General features: G+C 35.1%; 1 protein-coding gene across 6 annotated transcripts in view; it reads left to right on the top strand.

Moving 5' to 3' along the window:
* The window catches only part of CLASP2 (cytoplasmic linker associated protein 2), a 201708-nt gene that overhangs the window by 31402 nt on the left and 148406 nt on the right, over window positions 1–21900 (top strand). For 4 of the 6 annotated variants that reach the window (XM_011961564.1, XM_011961563.1, XM_011961560.1 and 1 more), the window contains exons 1-2: window positions 14968–15178; window positions 15560–15706. In XM_011961564.1, the coding sequence (XP_011816954.1) occupies window positions 15145–15178; window positions 15560–15706 (181 nt within the window). In that variant the 5' untranslated portion in view covers window positions 14968–15144. Of the gene's footprint in view, window positions 1–290; window positions 1085–14967; window positions 15179–15559; window positions 15707–21900 lie in introns of those variants that run through there. The other 2 variants (XM_011961562.1, XM_011961558.1) reach the window with 2 other exon arrangements.

Here is a 21900-nt window from a genome sequence, read left to right as displayed (position 1 = left end):
GCCATGCAATCCTTGTAAAGTATTTTCTGGCTTCTCTGTTTGAAACAGTTGCTAGGAAAAGAATTGTTCTTGGAGGCTGGCAATAAAATAAAGCCTGGAAATGAGGCGGTGAAATTACCTTAATATTTGGCTTCTATGAGTCAATAAGATAACTTCCAGTCTAGTTTTGTATATTTTTATAACATACCCTTTGGTGAAAAGCAAAGCAGCTCTTTTCTTTGGTTGATTTTTAAAATGTATCTGTTTGTGACCATGAGCTCCAGGACCTTCCTTCAGAGCTTGACAATGTGCTGATGGTTCTGCAGCTTGGATAGAGGGTGCTCTGCGCCCCTGCAGCTGCGCATTGGCTAGTTTCTGTCTCCACCAGAAGCAAGCTTTGTTCCGTGTGGCCCTGCTGTCCGCACACAGAGCAGCCTTTGATGGGCTGCCTTTGACGTGATTTGTTTACGGCAGCCAGAAATGCTTCCTGCATAATGAGAGCAGTTAATCATGGAAACTGGGCTATTCCTGTTTGTGCACTTCTAGCTGTCTTCTGTTGTAAATATTAAAAGGTAACGACAAAAGGATGAAAACCTTTTTAAAAAGTCGCAAATCAGTTAATCCATCAGATCATGTGATTGCTACTGATTACATGGATATCTTTAGGGAAGCAGAAAATGATTGCTGAACACATGCCTTGTGTTTTGATGATTGCATTAAAAGTCCCCCAGCGGGATGGCATTTATTGGCTCTCAGAGCTTTTCTTAGATTAAATTTCAGGCAGCCAGTACAAGGAGAAACATCATAACCTGTATCCAACAGCATATGTGCAGCTAAAGAATAATCTTAATCAAGTCCTTCTAGGCTCTGCTAAATAAACGAGGGTTTTCAGCAAGACCCCAGACTTTTATTTTGAAGTGGAGTAGCAGCTGTTGGCTATTGCGGTGCAGAGCTGCAGCGAGGCCTGGGTCACACAGTGCTCCGGGTGTCTGCAGGCTGCAGGCCGAGCCCAGTGGCGCAGGCACTGAGCTGTACTTATTTGCTGTGCTATTTGACCTCTTGGTTTGAGAGAGCTCCCTGGACCATCTAATGGCTATGGGAGATGGTGAGTAAGATTTATTTTTCTTCTTTTGCTTGTATTATACACTTCCTTTTAAGGTGACGATCATTTGCTGTGTAAGAAATATATTTCTCCCTAAAGAATGAAGGACACTTGTGTGTTTGTGTGTGTGTGTACACTTGTGTGTGCATTTATGCATGTGTGTGCATGTTGTTTGACATCTTTTTTCACTTGATGTATCTGTGTGGGATCTGGCAAGTATAAGGTGACAATTTGCCTTGTAACCCAAGCAAGCTTCAGTCTTGGTGGTAGATACGAAGGGATATTCGAAGAAGCGTGGAATATGTGCAGAAGCTTAGAGGAAGAACACTGCCTTTGGAGAAATGACAGATTTTGGCAGGAAGATTTGACTAGCTAGCTTGATATCCTTCCTGTTATATTTGATAGAAGTAGAATTATGTGGAAGTAAAATATTTAAGGAAGCAAAATGGCTTGCTATGGGCATTATTTTAATTCATATGATTGTTAATTGTCAGTGTCCCTAGTAAACACTTTTCTAGAAAATATTTAACCTTTTAAGATGCACAGGGTATAATTTGATTAAAAATAGATTTTTGCCAGTGTTTCAGTTTGGTAAGAATAATTTTAAAAACACATTATTTCTATAATGCCTAATAGTTCTCCAAAGCACTTTTGTATACTTGATATATATTAACTCCTCAGGTATGAACAACTCTATGAAGTGTTCAGAGTATTTTGGTATTTCCGTCTTACAGATTGGGAAACTGAGACCTGCTGAGACAATATGTCCCAGATCCAGGCACAGAAAGCAAACCAGAACCAAATCTAGGGTCCCAAATGTGCATTTGGTATTTTCCATTATAACACTATTGAGCTTTTTTTCTTTTTCTGTTACACCTTTTTTTGTTATGAGGCCTAGAGATACACTTTATAATCACATCAACATCACAGATATGTATGAAGGGAAATCTGAGGTTCCTCAAAAATGTTTTGAGTGTTTTTTTGCTAGGTTCTTAAGGAAAACTGTTCCATATCTGGAGGTTTTAGCTCTTAACAGTTTCAGCCGCCTTTGACTATGTATGTAGTGAACTCTTCTAAAAAGTAATCCCCTAGGGGCTATGAGGGATAGGATACAAATGTATCAAAATGATGGTATTGGTAGACAGTCATTTCAACTATTATGTACATTTAAATGGAAATCTGATAGAAAATTTGGTTTGGCATATCGTCATGATTTATTCAAAGAATTTATGTAACCATTTTATATGATCTTAATGGAAATAAATGAGAAAACAATTTTTCAACTATCAATTTTTAAGACGAACACAGGATTAACAAATAAGTTCTCATATACTTAGGGGCATTGCCAAGTTTCTCCCTTTTTTTAAAAAAAAAAAACCTGATTTGTAGATAACTCTAAATGTTGCATTTGGTGTAGGCCATATCCAGATTTTATTGTCTTTCTTAAACATTTTAGGTTCAGTGGTTATAGTTTTATGTTTACTTTGTTTTTCTTTTTTCAGATAATAACATTTGGACTGTTTAGGAATATATTGATTATTTTTTTAAAAAGTAACCTCTGACGAAGATGAGAGGATAACATTTCAGCTAATTCTCTTCTATAAAAATGTATACCTGTATAAAAAATTTAAACAATAAAGATATGTATATAGTAATAGGCTATCTTGGAATTTATATACTTCTTAACAGTTTGATATATACTCCTGCATATTAGTCTTTGTCACATCCAATGCACATACACTATACCAGAGTCATGTAAACATATAAAACATGAACATATAAAACAAATGGATTATACTGCCCCTACCTGATGTTTTTTGTTTATTTTAATAATGAACTTAATATACAATGTCATTGCCCTTTCAAAATTCAAACAATGAAAATAAAGCAAAAATCCCTTCAAAGCTACCTTCAAGACCCGATCCCAGGTATAAACAGAGGAGAACACTTTTATTAATATGGAGCATTTCATTTTCTACCTGTTACTGTGCCTTTACATACATATTAAGTATCAAAGTATATGGTTTTGCTTTGACTGTGTTTACATAAATGATACCATTCTGAATGTAATTTTGCCATTTGCTATGTTTACTCAGTATGGGATGGAGCTTTTTAAAAAAATACCATTGTGTTATTCTGCATCATTTTTTTAAATGGTTCATAATGTTCTATAGTATGGACATATCATAACCATTTTGTCTTCTATGGAGATTTATTTACTATATATAATTTTTCTAAATGGTTCTGAAATAAGCACCTTTGTACAAACTACATGTGTTTGTGTATACACACACATATATATATTTCTTAAAATAGTCTGGACGTGGAATTTCTGAATCAAAGTTTTCATTCATTTTAGAATTGTGTTAGGTATAGCTAATTTGCTCCAAAAGAGGCTAAAGCCACACATACACTCCCACCAGTAGTGCCTGCTGTCCTACATTCTTTTCAGTTCTGGTTATTATTAAAATTTGCCTATCAGATGGTTGAAAAAATCTCGCCCTGTATAAACATTTATGGTTTCTGATAAGATTGATCATCTTCATATGTTTGGTTATTTATATTTCCTTTTCGGTAGATGCCTTTCAGCATCATAGCCAACTTTTTGGTTGTTGTTTGTCTATACTTGCTTTTTATATATTCCAGTTATTAATCTATTATCTGTTGAATATGTGATGTAAGCTTAACTTCAAGACCATGTGAAAGATTTCACTAGCAGTTTTATTTCTAGGCAAACTTGGATTTGTGAAGCACTATAATGGCTTTCACTTAAGAATAGGGGGTGGGTTTGGGGGCTTTTCAATTTAGTTGTCCTCAACCCTTACCCATGAGTATTAAACCAAGCAGTCATGTAATCATGCAGTAGCTCTGGTCAGTCAAACCAGATAGAGTTAAAAACCTGTAGGATTATTATTTGGTGCTGAGCCCTGCAGTCTGTCTCAAAAAGCAGGCAAGAGGAATTTGGCCTTTTGTTGTTATGCTGCAGAGTGGCTGGAAAGAAGTAAGGTTTTGTTGTAAATAGATTGTTTCTAAACTTTTAACATTTCAACACAATCTATTATTCCAAAAATGAGTTTTTAAAAATATATGTACAAGTGATGATATAACCATGACTTTCTAGAGACCAGCCTTCTGGGACTACATCAAACTAATATATAACTTGGTGTATATATATACACACACATACACACACATATATATATAACTTGATTTTTATACATATATATAGCTTGGTGTATATATATATATACACACATATATATAACTTTGTGTGTGTGTATATATATATATAACTTGATCTACAATTGTTTATAGAAAAATAGCAAGAAATTAATACTAAATAGATCTCTCTTCTATGCTGTTGAATATTCTTTGTGATACACTAGGATTGGGTAATTTAAATTAATGAAAGAAAGCAACTGTTTGACTTACTGGCAGGAAGGCTAACTTTTCTTGTGGGAACATTGATAGAGGGAAAAGAAGTCTGTAAGGTGAAAAAGTAAATTACAAGGGACAGAAGACTGGGCATTAGCAGTAATACAGGCAGTAAGTAGCAGGCACTAAGATTGAAAGTAGACAATGACTAAAATAAAGCCACCCTATAGTACCTTCCTGCTGTAGCCATTGAAGGTCTTGTACAACCATCCTGTGTTTTAGGTCTGTGTTAAGGGCATCTAAGTGCATATACTTTACCTTTGAATAAATAGTATCCTTCTAAGGCAGTCTCATTTATCCTGTTGGGTGCAGGGGGTTGGGCACCAATAGTAACATGTCCTCAAACCTGATGTTGCTAATAAACTTGAATCTTCAAGAAAAGGTTTACATATTTTCTTTGTACATATAGAATAGTACAATTGATGTTCTTACAGCTGCAATAGTCTAACCTGTCTTGAAAATTTAAGTACTTGAAATGATTAAATTTTGTAAAGGTTCTAAGTAAACCTTATTCTGAGCCTCATTTGTTATTTAGTTTGATGTTATGGCCATTATAGCCTGTGTTATTTAATTTCATTAATACCAAATAATGGTTTAAATTGTGATTGTCTCTTTACTTCATTGGACTGTTCAAAGTCTTGAATTTTTAAAGGACCCCATTTAAATAAAAGGGCAAAAGTCTTCAAATATATTTTTAACTAGTCAGATATATCTACCTAGAAATTTCAAGATATTTTATCAAATATCATGGCCTCTATTCCGCTTTGTATAGAACTGACTTTCTTGTAAATAAATAGTTAACTAAGGTTGTGCTGCTGAGAATACTGCATCTTCATGTGAATATTAAAATATAGCCAATTGTCTTATTTTTGAAGTGCTTGAATTTTCAATTTCTAATAATTTTACTAAAGTTTTTCCTTTTAGTTTAAATTGAAGATGTTTTAAATTTTTACTATTTGATTCTTTTACTTCTGAAAGCTTGTGATTTTCTTTAGCTGTGGGAAGCTTTCTCCTATTATTTTTTCGTAAGTTTTTCCCCTTTATTAGTTTAGTCTTTTCTTACCTATTATTCAGATATTGAACTTTCTGGGTTGATCTTCTGTCTTTTATGTTTTGTCTTCACTTTCCAGTTTTATGTCTTTCTCTTATCCTATATTCTGGGAGATATCCTTGACTTTCTTACCCAATCCTTCTATTAAATTTTAACTTTGACAAACAAAAGTTTAAATGTGTCTAAGAACTTGCTTTTTCCTTCTTCCATGGTTCCATTTCCACAAAATCCTGTGTGTGTGTGCACACGTGCACATTTGTGTGTAAAATGTTGTGCTCCCTGAATCGGGAATGAGAAAGAGTTTAATAAAACTGTTCCATAGATTTTCATTTGCTCCTTGTGCTCATCCCTGTACTTTCTGGCTTAGAAATAGTCACTTCTCTGTTATTCTGCAAGGTAGATAAATTCTCTGCTGTTTTAGCTTCTGAGAATCACAAGTTGTGGCTTTACTGTGGTGTTAATGGTGTTATTCTTCAGTTGCTGTTCGTTCTTTTTTTTTGACAGTTCAGAGCAAAAGGAATGTGCATTCTTTTTATTTGCATCTTTTCAGAATTCATTGTGATCTTTTAGATGCTGATTTCACATATTCCACCTTCATCTCATTTTCTTTACCTTTTTGAGTTATTTTATTGGGATTCCACTGCAGGATTTTAAACAAGGGAGTAAAGTGATTAAAATTATTATAATTTTTTAATGAAGCATTTCAAACATACCCAGAAATAGAGAGTATTATAATGAACTTCCATTACTACTCATCATCCAGTTTCAAGAATTTATCAATACATGACTAGTATTTATTCATCTATATCCCTACCCTGTCTTTTCCCAGCCGTAGTATTCTGCTGGACTGAGGTGTGTGTGTATGTGCACATGATACTCATCATGTATATCAAATAAAATGTCTTTTAGAAAGACAGTTACAATACCATTGTCACACCTAAAAGTTTAACCCTTAGTGTCAAATAATATGTTCACATTTTCTCAATTGTTTTATAAATATCTTTTTGCAGATTGTTTTGAATCAGTATTTGAAGAAGGTTTACCATTGCAATTGGTTGATGTACCTCTTAAGGCTCTATTCATCTATAGGATTTATCTCACTTTTTTCTCCTCTTGCCATTTATTTACTGAAAAAAAAATGTGTTAAATATTCTTCCTGCACACTAGATTTTTTTATTGTGTTGTATGGTGCTTTTATATTTCTGCTTTTTAATGTTTATCTCCTGTATTTCCTCAAAATTGAAAATATTTCTAATGACTTGATCAGAATCAAGTCTAATTTATTAGAGTGGGGTTGGTACATGTTTTCATGTGTGATATTTTGGATTCTGTCAGAAGGGATACACTGTCTGATTGTCTTTCTTTGTGATGCTGATATTGAACTGTGAGTTTAGGTGTGATCAGCCTGATCCATCCTTTGTACAGTTCCCCCTCAGCCTTTCATTTAGTGATTTTGGCAGGCATTGATCCCAATTGCTTTTTTAGAGGATTATGTTGTCTACTTTGTGGTTTGGAAGGAAGTCAAAAATAGAAGCAAGGAGACCAGTTAATAGACTGTGGTAGTAATATAGGCAGAGACAATACTGGTGTGGCCTTAGATTAGGAGTGGCAGCAGAGGTAAAGAGAAATAGGTGGATTTAAGCACGAGAACTGTTGGTAGATGATCTCTGTGGGTCAAAGGAAAACTTGAGGTGGGTTCCAACATTATGAGCTTGAGCAGCTGAATAGATGGTGACGTTATTTACTGGGATTGGGGAGGACTTAGGGAGATCAGTTTTGGATGATGTTGGTGTTATGTATCTATATGAAATTAGAGTGACTTGGAGATACCCATGGTGAGGGATATCTAGTAAGCAATTGGATGTATAGGTCTGGAACTCAGAGGTGGTCTAGGCTAGAGACAAACATTTGAGAGCTGTCAGCATACAGAAGGTATTTAAAACCATTGAGAATAAATGAGGTCATTTAGAGAGTGTGTAGTCTGGAGAGAAGGAGAATATTCAGCATTTAATTGTTGGGTAGAGAAAGAACAGCCAGCAGAAGAGACTTAGCTTGAGGTACCTGTGAGATTAGAGAAAAGCCAAGAAGAGCTTCCCATTGCAAAAGCACAGTGTGGAAAGTGTAGACAGCTAAAATTTGAGTTTTCTGAGGCATCTGAGGTATAATAGTTTATAGGGATTATTGTTTCCTAATCTCAGTTTGTAATTTAGCTGTTAGGTATAACCATAGTCACTGCTGGGTATGCAAGAGTGTAAAACAGCCTAGAAATCCCAAGTCTTGTTGTTCATTGTTTTTTTGAGACGGAGTCTCGCTCTGTCGCCCAGGCTGGAGTGCAGTGGCGCGATCTCGGCTCACTGCAAGCTCCGCCTCCCGGGTTTACGCCATTCTCCTGCCTCAGCCTCCCAAGTAGCTGGGACTACAGGCGCCCACCATCTCGCCTGGCTAGTTTTTTGTATTTTTTAGTAGAGACGGGGTCAGGATGGTCTCGATCTCCTGACCTCGTGATCCACCCGTCTCGGCCTCCCAAAGTGCTGGGATTACAGGCTTGAGCCACCGCGCCCGGCCTGTTCATTGTTTTAATTAGAATAAGGAAGGATACAACTTCAAGGGAAAAGAGGAACTTTGGTATAAGAAACTACTTAATGTGAATCGGAGCATATTTTGTGCGTGAAAATTCATGGTGTTGGGGGTTCTTCTTACTGAACTGTTTGTTTCGCTGAAGAAAATTCACACAAGATTTTTTTTTTTTTTTTTCTATGAGATGTGGTATAAATTTTGGCTTGCTCTTTTATTTGCCATGTAAAATGGAGCAGTTTTTCATCTTTTATATGAATTTGAGAAGCAGAAGTTTCGGGTTTTGGAATACATGTACCCATAAAAGTGAAGTGGAGGCCGGACGTGGTGGCTCATGCCTGTAATCCCAGCACTTTGGGAGGCCAAGAAGGGCAGATCATCTGAGGTCAGGAGTTTGAAACCAGCCTGGCCAACATGGTGAAATCCCATCTCTACTAAAAAGACAAAATTAGCTGGGCGTGGTGGTGCATGCCTGTAATCCCAGCTACTTAGGAGGCTGGAGCAGTAGAATCACTTGAACCTGGGAGGCAGAGGTTGCAGTGAGCCAAGATCACACCATTACACTCCAGCCTGGGTGACAATAGCAAAACTCTGTCTGAAACAAAAAAAAAAAAAAAAAAAAAACTTAGGTGGAAAGTTTAGAAAGCCATTTCAATACATGGCTTTCCTGAAGTGAGAAAAAGAAAAAATGGGACAAGGCGTGATTAATATAAATTCACAGACCCTTATCTGAAATCTTGGGGTCCACTTGTGTTTTGGAATTCAGAATGTATTAGATTTTAGAAAATTAATAAGGTCATACCCCATGCATTATGTAAGTGTTTCTGCTGGGCTTGGGGCAGCACCCCATGATCAAGCACATTAATGTTTTTTGGTTTTTTTTTTTTTTTTTTTGAAACAGGATCTCACTGTGTTGCCCAGGCTGAAGTGCAGTGGCACGATCTTGGCTCACTGCAGCCAGCCTCTGCCTCCTGTGTTCAAGGGATTCTCCTGCCTCAGCCTCCCAAGTAGCTGGGATTACAGGCGTGCACCACCACAACTGGCTAATTTTTGTGTTTTTTGTAGAGATGAAGTTTCGCCATGTTGGCCAGGCTGGTCTCAAACTGCTGGCTTCAAATGGTCCACCCACCTTGGCCTCCCAAAGTGCTGGGATTACAGACGTGAGCCACCAGGCCCAGCCATGTTTTTGCCATTAAATGTATGTGAGTTCATACTGAGTAGAATACACATAAATAGCTTCATATCAGTTCACATCATGTTTTGTCATAAACTGAGTTCAGATCAGTTTTATGCTACCAAATGAGTTTAAAAGACAAAACAAAAGCTGGGTTTTCAGAGCTTTTTGACTTTCAGGCATGCAGATACGTGATTGTGGGCCTATAGTGTTTCAGTGCTTGCTGGGGACAGTTTCCAAGTGTTACTTGAGGCAACAAAAGGTAAAACCTTATTTTAACTTGGTATTCTTTTTTCTTCTCCCCTTCTCCCTTCTTCTACTCCTTTTTTTCCTTCAGTCTCTTCCTCCTCTTTTTCCTGCTCTATTTTTAATCGCTTCCTCCATCCACCTCCTCTTCCCCTCCACACACCTCCTCTTTCCCTCTGTCTCTTCCATTGTTCTCCATTTCCTCCTCCTGTATTTCATCTCTTCTCCTTCTCTTGCCTCCTCCATTTCCATCTCTTCCTCCTTCATTTCCATCTCTTCTTTCTCTATTTCTGTTTCTTCCTTTTCTCCATTTTCTTTCCTTCTTTCCCATCTCCATTATATAGAAAACCACTGCAGCCCGCTCACTTTAATAATTTCTATCCTTCAATATATTTTAATATGCTTATCTTGTTCAGTTTCTGCACCCAACCATACCAAGTCTCTTTTTGAAACTTTGGAGCAAGAACAAAAGTGTCAGCATAGTCATAATTTGTAGTTTGCTTTTTGTGTTTGATTCTTTTGTTTATTCAGTATTATAGCACCTACTATATGTATCCTAAATAATATCTTCTGATTTGTCTTTCAATTCACTAATGATCCTTTGAGTTGTGTCTAAGCTACTGTTATGCCTGCCCACTGAATTTAAATTTCAGTTACTATATTTTTATTTGTAGAAATTGCATTTGGTTATTTTAAAAATCTATGTCACTTTTAATAATTTTTCAATTCCCAAAGTCAAGTTTGCTTAGTTATTGATTAGTCTATGTCCGATGACTCTAGGATTTTAAGTGGGTCTTTTCCTATTGTCTTTCTTTTTATATTGTTCTTGGCTCATGGTTTCTTGATTCCTGTTGTACCTGGTGCCTTTTGGGAAATTATTTGTGGGAATAATTTGAGGCCAGACACTTTCCAGGGAAAGTTTGCATTTTGTTTGGCTGTTGGTTGGAAGTACTACCTGTCTGAGCCCACAGAGTTTAAGGTCTTGGGTGTCTGGACCGCCCAAGCAGTTGACCTTAATGAAGCACTCTATTTGATTCACTTCTCTGTTATTCTCTTTGAAGAAGAGCTTGAAAGGAATTGACTGTAGGAAAATTAGGATCTTATTTGTGATTTACTTTAACCTCGAGGGTATAGTTGTTTGGTATACCAGCTTTTTGGGGAAGAGTCCTCTGTTAGACACTGCATCTAACGTGGGTTTTGAATTCTGTTCCCACAAGGCCTTCAGAACAGAACTAGCTCCACTGTACTGGTTTTATCCTTGTATTTTTTACTCTATTATAAAATATTTATTGCTTTTATTATGTATAAAATATTTACATTATTTAGTGTGTATCATTGTTTGCATTTGTAGTATTACTTTAAATAACTTAGTAATGCTTTCACTGGAGACTGAAAGTCTCCATACTGTGAAATGTGTGCCATTCTAGATATTGTTCCACATGTTGACAATATAACTGGGGCAAAGCTGACAAAAGTTTTTAATCCTATAGCTCATATATTTCAGTAGCAGGACACAGATAAGCAAAATAAGTAAAATATATAGATGATAAGTGCTAGGAAAAAAGAACACAGGCAGGGATACATCAGAGTACCAGGGTATTGGGAAGTTTGTGATTTTAGTATCCAGAGAAGACTTCATTGAGAAGGCAACAGATGAATAAAGACATGAAGATGGTAAGTGAACAGTACGGATGTGGATGAAAAAAGCATTCTAGGCAGAAGGAACAAGTGCAAAGGCTCTGCCATGAATCATAGGAGGGAGGCTAGGCTGGTGCGGGGGATTAGAGAGAAAGAAGTAGGAGATAAGGTTGGAGAGACCTGCGTGACAATTAAGATCTTAGAGTTTTGGTAGACCTTTTTATGTAGTTATAGGAGGATTTGAACAGTGGTGTGATATGACATTGTTCAACCCAGGATGCCATGTTGAGAATAAACTTTAAGGGACAAGGTAAGCAGCAGGAAGAGTTAGTTGGCTGTGACAATTATTCCTAGACTGTTCTAGGTAATGGGGTTGCAGCATAATCAAGACACAGTTTCTGCTCCTTAAGAAGCCTCCAATCCACATATAAAAATCAGTGTCTGTTATTTCAGTAAGTGATAGCTGCTAAGAAGAAAATAATCGAGACTTGTTTTGATATTTCATATTTAGAAAAAAATTTAAGCCCAGAATATTTATAACCCTTTACAAATATTTAACAAATTTTAGGTTTTAGGGCTAATGATAATGAATTCGTTTTATGGATTCTTTTAGCCAATAGTAAAAAAATCCATAACCTTATTGGAAGTGGGTAAAATTTTATTTCTTCCTATGTTTATAGATTTATTTATTTTTCTTTTTAGTTCAGTTTTTGTTTTATATATTTGAAGCTGTGTTACTGGGTACGTAAATATTCAGGGTTCTGATTTTTTTTTCCCCCATGGAATAACCTCTTTCTCATTGTTAAACATCTCTATCTCTAGTAATGCTTTTTCAAGCTGCTTTGTTTGAAATTAGTGTAGCTACACCAGCTTTCTTTTGATTTGTGTTTTCCTTAGTCTATCTTTCCCTAACCTTTTTGTGACCTTATAGGTAAAAATATACCTCATTTAAGCAGCCTGTTTTAAAAAAAATCCAGTCTGGGTTTTTCACTTGTTCTAGTTCATTTATATTTAAGAGAATTACTGATATACTTGGTTTTATATTTACTATTTTATTTTCTATCATATCCACTTGTTTTATTTTTCTTTTTGTCTCTCTTCAGTTAATCAGATATTTTAAATTTATTTTCTTTTTCTTCTATGTGTATACTTTTCTTTTCTTTTTTTTTGGGGGACGGAGTCTTGCTCTGTCGCCCAGGCTGGAATGCAGTGGCGCGATCTAGGCTCACTGCAACCTCTGCCTCCCGGGTTCACGCCATTCTCCTGCCTCAGCCTCCCAAGTAGCTGGGACTACAGGCGCCCGTCTGGCTAATTTTTTGTATTTTTAGTAGAGATGGGGTTTCACCATGTTAGCCAGGATGGTCTCGATCTCCTGACCACGCCTGGCTAATTTTTTGTATTTTTAGTAGAGATGGGGTTTCACCATGTTAGCCAGGATGGTCTCGATCTCCTGACCTCGCGATCCACCTGCCTCAGCCTCCCAAAGTGCTGGGATTACAGGTGTGAGCCACCGCGCCCAGCCTACTTACTCTTCTTTAGTAATTAGCCTAGAGCAGAGATTGGCAAACTGTTACTTGCAGATCAAATCCATCTGCCCTCCTGTTTTTGTATATAAAATTTTCTTGAAACACAACTGCACCCATTTGTTTACATATTGTGTGTATATAACTGCTTTGGTGCTATCATGTCATAATTGAGTAGTTGCATGGAAAGGCCATATGTGTATGGTTTACAGAGCCTAAAATATTTGCTGTGTGATCCTTTATAGAAAAAGAATGCCATCCCCTCCCCTAGGGGAGTGATTTTTAAACTCAATCATGCATCAGAATAACTAGGAGGGCTTGTTGACACGTAGATTACTGGGCTGCATCTCTAGAGTTTCTGATTCAGTAGGTTGGGTTGGGGCCCAAGAATTTGCATTTTTAACAAATTGCCAGGTGATGCTTTGCTGCTGGTATAGGGGCCACATTTCGAGGACTGGTGCCGTAGATATTACTATGCATCTTTGACTTACTATAATCTAAAATAAATTATTATGTTTACTACTTCCTCAGTAAGGCTCAAATCTTTAGACTTGAGTTTGTTTGCTTACCTCTTAGTAGTACCATTTTACAATAACCTCATACTGGAACAGCCCGTGTCTGCCAGTAGTAGAATGGATATTAATAAGTGGTGGTACTTTCATACAGTAGAAAACTATCAGCAGTGAAAATGAATCTTCCAAACATTATCTTCCAACATTGAGTAAAAAGAAGCTAGATACCAGAATATATATTGTATGATTCATTTTGTATAATGTTCAAAAATGAACAAAACCAAGTGTTAGAATTCAAGACTAGTTAGCTTTGGTAGGAAATGTAGACTTTTAGGAGTCTCAAGGACACTTACAGGATGCTGGTAATAATCTATGGATCTGGATACTGGTTATACTGCATGATCATTTTGTGAAAATTAATTAGCTGTATACTTATGATTTGTATGCCTTGCTGTATTTTGATAAAAAGTTTAAAAATTAATTTCCCAGTAGTTTGAGAAAAGAGTTAATTTTTTTTTAATGGTAGGGACATATTTACTCTTTTCAATTCTTGTGTGTGTGTGTAGGAACAGAATACTGTTTCCATGGGAACTTCTGGCTACTCTGTGTTTCAGTGCTTAACTTTCTGTAGATTTGTATGTCTACTCTGTCTTTCTTAACTGCATTTTTTTTTTTAACATAACAGTAGCAAAAAAGTTTATCTGGATTTGTATTAGTGTTTTTAACAAAGCAGTCTATGTACTGCATAGGTTTTAAGCTTATTAATTTATCCAAACTGATTCCCTAATAGTGTTATGCTAAAAAAACAATTTTTTAAGAGTAGAAGATAATTTTTTCCTGCAAGTTGTGTTACTTAAAAACACTTTCTGAAATAGAATGTGGCTTTAGAGTGTCTATTTGATTCTTTTTTCTTTTAATAAATAAAAGTCTTAAAACTTTCTTGGCATATTTTCATTAAAATATATTTAATAGTTATATTAAATAGTTATATATTAAAAATAGTTATTTTTCTTTAAAAATATTTAATAGTATCTCTTTATAGGAATTATTTAATTCTAGGTGACTGGGTATTTGTTTAAGTAAAGAAAGTCCATTGAAAGGAAAAGATTCTGGCATATTCATCTGAAGTGTGTGGTAAAGCTGCTTCTCTGCCTCGCCCATGTTGTTTGTCATGGTTGATTTGTGCAGGGTCCTAGAGAAAACCATCTTCTCAGGAGAGTAGAATACATTGTGTGTGTGTGTGTGTGTGTGTGTGTGTGTGTGTGAGTGAGTGAGAGAGAGAGAGAGAGAGGGGATGCTGGGAGGTGTTTCATTTGCATATAAGTAGATGATACTAGTGTGGTCATTCATATTCCGAAAGGAGCCTTGTAGAATCATTTATGAAAACAAATTGTTTTGTTTGGTTTCTGTGGCTTAAATAAAGAGCAGATTTTAAGATTACAGAGTTAATTATGCACAGTAATGAGCACTGTGGCAGTCTATGCTTTACTGATGCAATAAGCATCCCAGCAGAATGAATATTGTATAAAACCTTATTTTCTATTTATATATATTTTCATGTCAAATAAGAAAAACTTAGATTTCTAAACCTTTAGTTTTGAATGCCTTTGAAATTTTGATATAGAATAAAGATTATAGCTAATAGAGAATTTTTTAGATGCATGGAGAATTTTTACCTTTCATCTGGCAGTAGCTGCCATAAGATGATGTCACCTTGTAGCTGATTGGCTGTTACAGCACCTAGGGCAGGGAAGAGAAAGAAAAATGCCGGCACAAACCTCAGTGGTGGTTCTGTGGTTGTTTCTGTCTTTTTTTGATAGAATCTTTGATTAGTATCGAATTTACTGTATTTGGCCATGTGAACTATTGGGAGCCTCCTAGGGTGAGGGAAATTAAGAGCTTTCAGAGGAATGAGGCGACTGATTTGCAAACGGATCTGTGATTGTAAGTTGCAGCATCTGGGTATAAGGAATAAGGCAGGGCATGCTAGAAGATACACTATGGGAGGAGCTGGCAGAAAATGCAGAGTAGCAAAAACATGAAAAATACTTTTACTACCTTTAGAGTTAATGTTTTGTTTTATGTTTTGACTTAATATGTATAAGTAAGAAGTGTGAAAATACTGCATTTTGATTTTGAATTACAGAGGATTATTTTATATGGTGTTAGCCAATATATAAATGCTTATTCAAAGGACCTTTATTGTGTATGATATATCTTACCAAAGTAATGATTTTATATATGGCTTTATTTTATTTTTTAGCTTTAGGGAAAATGGATCAAAGCTTAGTTCTCTTAAATACATTTTTCGAATGCTTTGTGCAGATAAAAGCTTCGATGATGAAGAATCAGTGGATGGAAATAGGCCGTCATCAGCTGCTTCAGCCTTCAAGGTTCCTGCACCTAAAACATCCGGAAATCCTGTCAACAGTGCAAGGAAGCCTGGTTCAGCAGGTGGCCCTAAGGTTGGAGGTAATGTAAATCCATTTTGAATCTGTTATGCATGCTCCATGCCCTTGATATGGCCATACATACTTAGAACTTCAGAGGAATATGTTTATTCATGACTGCAGCACGATTGCAGATCTGGAGTCTGTTGCAACACTCAGAAGAATATGATACCCTTTTGAAATGTATAAAATATTGTATACTGCTATTTCCTCTAAGAACATATGTGAATTAGTCTCTTCTTGAGGGTATTTATTTTTCAGATGCCATTTTGAAAAAGATTTATGGAAGTTTTTTGGGTTTTTTTTTATTTTTTAAGCAGAGAACAGATTTTTCAGAATTTGGCTACTAATTTTCAAGTACAATAGCTGTTACAAAAATGTTGAATTATGTAATGTTTTTACACCTTCCTCTAGGTAGTAAGTCTTAAATACTGCAGCATTTAAAAAATGGTTGAAGATACTGGGTATTGAATCATTTGTCACAATAGGAGATGGGTGGTGGTCAAGTAAAATTGCCTCATAAATGGTTCCTGTAGTAAGTCATAATAGGAAAATAAGAAAAAGCAGGTTTCATGCAATTTTACAACACATAGCATATCATTGATCATATTAGAACTGTTTTTGGCATATTGTTTATCTTTAAATTTTTTAGTGGATATTCTTTCATGTGTTAATTAGAAAACCATGAGTATATTTCCGGTGTTAGTTTCTGCCAAATCTTTCTAATAAAGTGAATCTATGAAAATAAGGGTAAGTATTTAATTCTAAAAGGATGGTAATCTCTTTCTCTTTTCCTTCCTTTCCTTTCCTTTTTAAAAATAAATTTATGTCTTAGTTGTGGTATTTTGGGAAAACAGATCTTTCCTTGTTTACAATAACTGGTGAGAAAATCATGGTCTTGAGGATTTTTGTTTTTTCTTTTTGTCTATAGTACTTTTTATTAAAAACCAAAAAGGAAAGAATAATAAAGTATATATCTTGACCAGGTTCCGTAAGGATTTGTGTTCCCTTGATTTTTCTATACAACCTCCAATTTTTTCCCATCATATGAGATTCTAAATATAGAAAAACTGTCATAAGTATTTCATTCAAACTATCTTCTGTGTCATATAACTAGCAATAAAGATGGTATGATATATATACATACACATGTGTATATAAATATATATGCACATGTAACTAAATAGCTGAAATTAAAATGTCTTACTGATTTCTCTAGATGTTTCAAGTTATAGGTACTTTAGATTTTTAATTATTTTCTTTTTGTCTTGTAATTTTATGGTTATATTCTCATCCAAATGTTAGTTATGATATCCTATTAGAAGATAGTTATTATGTTGCATTCCTATTTACCGCTAGTAAAAAGTTTATGACATTTTTTGGTTTCTTCCTTTTATAACAAATAGCTCTCTTCAGTCATTATAAGGAGAATATTTTTCTTAATTTTGAATTACAGAATTCTAATCTATGATATAATAATTTTATGAAACTGTCTTTTTAGCTTAAAATAGATGAATATTTGAGATTTGTGGTGATAATTAACATTTTATGAATTGAATCAGTGGTTTATACTTTTTTTTTTCATGGTTTGGTGTCTTTTTAGAAGAAAATTGAAATTTACCTATCATGAACCACTTAATTCTGATATCAATCATATTGATATAATCAGATACTCTTTAGTAAAAAGGGTAAACTTTCTTAAGCTCCCCCACCCCCATTTTTGTAGGGGTTCCTACCAGTTAAATGAAAAGGTTAAGTAGCTTTCATGAATATGGTAATTAATCACTTAAAGATTTTATCAGCCATCTAGACAGCAGCCTTTCTGCCAAAAATAAGGGAGAAGCCTTTGTTCCTTTCTCCTTTTTCTCTTCCTCTTCTTCCTCCTTCTTCATTTTGGCAATTGCAGGTATATTCTTGTTTTTTTGTTTTTTTAATCACAGCTCATTTAGGTTCATTGCCCGTTTTTCTATCTAAAAAAAGAGCTACTGGCCAGAGGATATTGATATTACTTCTGAAATAAATGCCATTCTTGGCTGTCAGTCCTTCTTTGAAAATTTAACTTTAGTTTTTCTGGTCTTGGCAGAGAGACTTGTTGATTTTTAAATTGGTTGTGGAAAGTTTTCTTACAGTTGTAGAATTTTTGAGTTGGAAAAGACCTTGGGAGTCACATAGTTTTTTAATAAAATTCCTGATAGATGATTATTCAACTTGATTAAAGTAGTACCATCTGCTCTGAATTAAAATTTAGAACAAAAATTACCTGCCATGCCACTATACATAGACATAATCAACTGCTAAATTATGATTTTTCTTCCAGTTACTTTTCCAATTATTTTTACGTATACAGATATTTTCTTGGGAGAAGAACAAAATTGGCTCTATTCATTATATAGTTTTTTCTAACTTATATTTTACCCTAAGCATTTTCGCATTGTCTTAAATTATTAATTGAAAATTATTCATGGCTAAACAATACCTAGGTTGCCATAAGCCTTTTCTCCTTCTATAAACCGTGTCAGCATTCTTTTATATATATCTTTCAGCACATCTGCAATGATTTCTTTGGAATAAATTTCTAAAGTTCACTGGATCGAAAGAGCAGGGATTTTTAACGTTCTTTCAGTTTGGCAAAGTATTTTCCAGAAGCCCATTTCAATTCTGAATAAACAAATTCTTTTTTATGTTGCATTAAAATCTACCTCCTTGTAGCATATGCGGGGAAAATGAATTATTTGTCAACATGCTTTCAAATACTTGAAGATTGTTCTGTTTCTCTTCATGACTATTCTGTTTTCTGGACTATACATTCTCTTTCCTGTGATTTTACATTGAATGGTGGTGATGCAGTCTAAATGTATTATTTGCTATTCCAAGGTATATAATAAATAGATAAATGTAATTAGCTTCTAATTAAAGGAATATAGTAGGTGGAAATGTATAATAGTGACATAAGCTTGACACAGCCCACTGGGTTTGATAAATCTCATTTTCAAGTAAGATTACCAAAATAAAAAAAAATACAGTGAGCTTCTTTGGAATCGTGACTTAATCTGCTTTTGTAGTTTTGGAATGTATTTTATTTCTTCTAGAGATATCTATCAAGATTAGGGCTGTATGCTATTTTTAGCAAAGTATCCTATCCAGTTAATTAAAGCTCATAAGTCTTGTGTTTAATCTTTAGTGTATGTTAATTTGCTTTGTTCTTTGGCCTTTGTATGCCAACCTTTTCTTCTCATATTGTATTAATAATTGTGTAGCCTTTAAGCCAAGGAGACTTGAAAAAAAGGCTATGGCTAGGTTCATACCAATATAAATATCATTGCTATAAAAATCCATATTATGTGAGTGTCAAAAATGTTACCTTTGGCCGGGCGCGGTGGCTCAAGCCTGTAATCCCAGCACTTTGGGAGGCCGAGATGGGCGGATCACGAGGTCAGGAGATCGAGACCATCCTGGCTAACACGGTGAAACCCCGTCTCTACTAAAAAATACAAAAAACTAGCCGGGCGAGGTGGCGGGCGCCTGTAGTCCCAGCTACTCGGGAGGCTGAGGCAGGAGAATGGTGTAAACCCGGGAGGCGGAGCTTGCAGTGAGCTGAGATCCGGCCACTGCACTCCAGCCTGGGCGACAGAGCCAGACTCCGTCACAAAAAAAAAAAAAAAAAAAAAAAAAATGTTACCTTTGTGCCTTACTAATTAGAATAAGGATAAAGTAAATTCTGAAATAGTCTGTTTTCTGAATAACACTTCTAACTTCATAATAGGAATTTAGATTAACACATTTTTCTTTCTTTTGGCTCAATGTTTACTAGAATTGTTGAAAGTACCTGATTATTTAAAATACTTATGTCTTTACAGTATTTTAGGTAACAATTTTTAATATAATTCTTTAATGTTCTTATATATATTCTTTCATTTAAATTTCAAAATGAAAGATTCTGAGATTTAGATGAAAGAATATATGTATATAAAAACATCTCTGAGCAAACTGATTTTACTGATGAGCAAACTGCAATTTGGAGAAGTAACTTGCCCAGGGTCATTTATCTAATAAGAGGGCAAAGCACAAAAATCACTTTGTTAAACTGCCATCATACTAATTTCTATTGGTAAATAAGATTTCTTTTAGATTCTATAGCACTGAGATTGTAATCTACAGAAATGATCACTACTTTTCGGCATCCATAAATCAGTCGTTTTAAAGCTCAACTAGTATGATTCCCAGCAAAATAGAGCATTTGGAATAAGCAGACCTTTAATTTTTACATTGTAAATAGAAATGCTTTTCAGTATTTTCTTGTTGAAATTGCCTTCTTCAAGTTTATTTTCTGGATTACAATATCCCTATTCCTGTATCAATCATTTTGGCTGCTACTCTTCTTTAAAAATAAGGGTTGAATTAGATGATGATATAATTATCATTTTAAAAATAACTAGTACCAGATTTTGAGGTTAGTGATTTGTTATTGAAGCTTGTATGTAATCATTGAGACACATCATTGACCAAATCTTCAATTCTTAAAGTTCTCTTGTACTCACTCACTCACTCACTCACTCACTCACTCACTCACTCACTCACTCATTCTAGTGGACAGTATATTTTCTCTGTATTGTTTCTATCTAATGTCAAAGACTACTTTGAAATCGTTTTAACTTTCAGTTCTTATAATTAGGTGATTACTGCAATTTTACATATAGTAGTACTTAGTAATAATCTTTAGGATATTTTCTATTTGTTTTACTTTACTTTATGTCTAACCTGAAATTTTAAGAATGTCTGAATATCTATTTTCTACAAATGATGCTAGTTATTCCCATTTTTCCCTTTATGCAGACAACAAAATTGTTTTTCTTTTGAACAAATAAAGATCACAAGAATCAGTATATGTAATAAAACAAACCTTAAGAATTTTGTTTTTTAATTCTGGAATCCCAAATTTTGACTAGTAGACCTTATTATTTTGTTTTTGAGCTTTCTGTGAAACCAAATAACACTTCTGTGTTTTGGTTTTGTTTTCTTCCTCTCTTCTTCCCTTACTGAAGAAGATACTAAAACTCAGAAGATTTTCACCTTAAAGGGGTGTTAAAGATGATCTGACCCAGATTCAGGAAGAAAGATTGATCCTCAGAGCATTGAATGATGTGCCCAAGATCAGATGGTTATTAGTAACCGTCTAATGAGACAAGATGAGACGAGAATCCAGTGCTTGACCCACTGTCAGGGGCTTCCTCTTGTATCATCTCTGGGTAATCTCCTAAGTAATACTGCATATGGTACATGTTTATTATTTTTAATCCCGTATAGCAGATCGCTATTATCGAAATCTGGAATTCAGGGATTGGCTAGTCACCAGTCTGTCTGAAATTACTGTGAATCCCAGATCCTTGACTATCCATCCCTGATGCTTTCTGTCTTAACTTTGATTATACAGTACGTATGCTTTGAGTAAATAACATAAATTATTGTAACTCTAAAACAGTAAGTTACGTTATTTCTTACTATGTATAAGAATATGTGTTTTACTGTAATGATATTATTTGACACCAGTTTTGTTTTACCTCCGGTGCAAAAATTAAAGTGACAAAGACATTTTATTGTGCAAGGTTTATTTTTTGAGGAATTCAAAATGTTTAAGAGAAATTGAATAGGCCAACTGAAGACCTAGCCTTTCTGTGGGTAAGTTACTGTTTCTATTTACATTTGTATATAGAGCTTACTATGTGCAAGGCTCCATGTTAATCAGCAAAGAGGACCATATCGGGGCTGGACATGGTGGCTTACACCTGTAATAACAGCACTTGGGGAGGTGGAGGTGGGCAGATCACTTGAGCCCAGGAGTTTAAAACCAGCCTGGGCACCATGGCAAAACCCTGTCTGTACACAAAATACAAAAATTATCTGGGTGTGATGGCCCATACCTATAGTCCCAGCTACTAAGGAGGCAGAGATGGGAGGATCACTTGAACCCAGGAGGTTGAGCCTGTAGTGCACTGTAATCACACCACTGTGCTCCAACCTATGTGACAGCGAGACCTTGTCTTCAAAAAAAAAAAAAAAAGGACCATATGGAACGTTTAATTCATGGTTTTAAACTTAACTACAAAAAGATACAGTACCTGCCCGTTATTCTGCCAGCTAGTGTTAATTATTGTTAGCATTTTGGTCCTCTCATACTTTATTTGCCTGTACTTTTTAACTGAAATTTGGGTGTTAGAA

The sequence above is a fragment of the Colobus angolensis genome, unplaced genomic scaffold (assembly GCF_000951035.1).
Source record: "Colobus angolensis palliatus isolate OR3802 unplaced genomic scaffold, Cang.pa_1.0 Scaffold56, whole genome shotgun sequence".
NCBI lineage: Eukaryota > Metazoa > Chordata > Mammalia > Primates > Cercopithecidae > Colobus > Colobus angolensis.
This window is presented reverse-complemented; position numbering and strand designations above follow the sequence as displayed.